The sequence below is a fragment of the Pseudomyrmex gracilis genome, unplaced genomic scaffold (genome assembly GCF_002006095.1).
Source record: "Pseudomyrmex gracilis isolate BER0280 unplaced genomic scaffold, ASM200609v1 scaffold_0, whole genome shotgun sequence".
Taxonomy (NCBI): domain Eukaryota; kingdom Metazoa; phylum Arthropoda; class Insecta; order Hymenoptera; family Formicidae; genus Pseudomyrmex; species Pseudomyrmex gracilis.
Window position 1 is genome coordinate 3,037,658 of NW_018020584.1, and position 2,512 is coordinate 3,040,169.

The following is a 2,512-nucleotide window of genomic DNA, read 5'->3' on the forward strand; positions in this document are numbered from 1 at the left end:
CAATAATTACTCCTTTATTATAAATAATAGAAAAAAATGGTTCAGGACTTTTCGACTCAGTTTTACTCCTTCTACCTGCCTACGAGAGATTGTACGGCAATTCTGGGACACCCTGTATATGTATACACATCTTGTTGCGAAAAAACGTCTTAGCAAGCGCAATTGCAATGAAAAGTTATGCAGTCGTGATAACTTTCGATGTTGTTAGAACTCACTCTCGCAAAGCCGAACTTCAACTATATAATGAATGAAAATAAAGCACCGTATGAAATTCATAGGCGGTGCATTAGCGTAATAGAAAACTCTTATCTGCAGAGCAGTCATCAAGTTTAAGCTCTTTCATGTGCGGATAAACTTCCTTTTGTCACGAATATTATGGAAACACGTCTTGCAAGCTCATGAAACTAACTAACGACAACTTTTTCCCTGGGCTTTACGTGTGTTTCGCACAAGGCAATCACTTTGAGGGGTGAAGGGCTTGGGCGCGTATTAAAACATTTATACATTCTCTCCAATGACGTTATGGGATAATTGTGTCGCGGCATGCCATATATATATTATGTCATCATGATTATCATCATGATTATCGTCGTGATTATATATTATTTTACACGTACTTACCGCGTAATTAAAAATTGTGTGTGTGTGTGTGTATGCACAGCAAACTAATTATTACATAATTTTAAATACAAACAGAGTTCAAGTTGCGTTATTTTCTCTCTCTCTCTCTCTCTCTCTCTCTCTTTTTCTCTCTCTCTCCCTCTTTCTCTCTTAAACCGTTAATTCTCTTGCTCTCTTATTTTATACGTTTATGGAGCGAGAAATGCAGGAGCAAGTAGCACTAACTGACAGGCTTGATGTGTAGGAACATAAGTAACCTACATAAATCTCGGGCTCGGGTAGCCACCGAGCGTGATCCAAAGTTGTTTTTGTTGCGAGGGACCACGCGTTCTGCTGAGTGGACTTTGTAACAAGAAATGCGATCCGTGGCTTTGGCCTCGGTCAGATTTTCAGAGCAGATTCGGGGACTATTTACTAAGCGTGTCGCTCACCCGCTTCCTAGTTCGCTTCCAACGGGAAATAATAACGATGGTGGATCGGGTCGTACGTTTTTACGTTGCCAATTCCAGCAGTTAGTTCCGCGAGACACGAAAGCTCAATGGGCTTATTGTTAGTACAACACCGACATCGTCCGACCACTCAGCTACCTGTTTATCTCTACGCGACAAAAACAGCCTCGAATCACGAACCGCTCGCCATGCCGTCTTGACACATAGTTCAGAAAAGTTAATCATAGAGAAAAAGAAAGAGAGAGAGAGAGAGAGTCGTATCTTGTAATTCTGTGTGTGGAAATCTGGCAGGAAAACAAGACAATTTGATATGTGGGATACAAACGTTCATCCCTTTTTTACGACACCGGCTAGTGACTACAATTCAGCTAGTCACGTTTACTCTAGATATACTAAGGTTAGCACGAAGCATTTATATACGTATCACATGCTATATTGTATTACCGAAGAGTATTTATTAGAGAAAATATGTAAGCTCCGTGAATTTTATTTTTCTCGCTTTTGTTCCGAGAATTATGATTAATAGCCTATGCGTGTAACAGAGAGACGTCTTCGAGAACGCGTAAAATGAGGAAAAAGAGAGGCCAACGCCTTGGACGTAAAATCGATCGAGCATAATCCGCGAAGTAGTACACTGCCCATTCCCATGAGATATTTGCCAAGTTTCCGGACGCGATTGCCGAAAGTGGTTGCTTTCACGACACGATTAATACGGACACGATTAATACGGACTATAATCCGCGATAATCTCATATCGATGTGTTTGAAGAAGAGACGCAAAATAAAAAAAATAGTACGTAAAGATGAAAAAAAAAAAAAAAAGAAAAAAAGTGCATGCGCTCACCTCCGCCGGCGGTTTTCCGCCTGTGCTCACGCACTCGATGACCAACTCGCGATCCTCGGTGGTGATGATAAAATCGCCCTGCGTGATCTTCGGTTTGTGCGGCGGCACCAGCACGCTCAGTTTGGCGAATCTCGATCGTAAAGCCGGCTGTCCGTCGTTCGTCGGCGAGGCCTGACATTGATACGTGCCGTCGTCCTCGAGTTCTACCGGATATATGTGTAGCGAAAAATCACCTGAAAGCAGAAAAAAAATACGATGAACACGTAAGCATCGATTTCTGACATTTTGCACGATGTAGAGTTTCGGCGTTTATTCTCTTGTTACGAGTTTTTTCACGTAGGCTAAAACAAAATTCACGTTCTCATGAACACGGAATAAAAATTATATCAACACGGCTCTCTAATTCCGATCTCGCTTCTCTACTGATCGCGTGTAATAGTAAAGATGGAAAAATTGCGGATAAATGATTTTTCCGGATATTAATTTCGTTTCAGGAGAAAATACGATTCCGGAATCGAGTAAAGAACCGGTCGGTAAGGTACAATGATATAGAAAAGGGATATCTATATTATATATACACAGTAAAAAAAAAAATGTT

At 41.0% G+C, this 2,512-nt stretch overlaps 1 protein-coding gene across 1 annotated transcript in view; it reads right to left on the bottom strand.

Annotated features, from left to right (window-relative positions):
- LOC109855445 (irregular chiasm C-roughest protein-like) overlaps positions 1-2,512 on the bottom strand; it is a 142,198-nt gene that overhangs the window by 24,033 nt on the left and 115,653 nt on the right. The window contains exon 4 of the mRNA XM_020429748.1: positions 1,915-2,147. Coding sequence (XP_020285337.1) covers positions 1,915-2,147 — 233 coding nt within the window. The remainder of the gene's footprint in view (positions 1-1,914; positions 2,148-2,512) is intronic.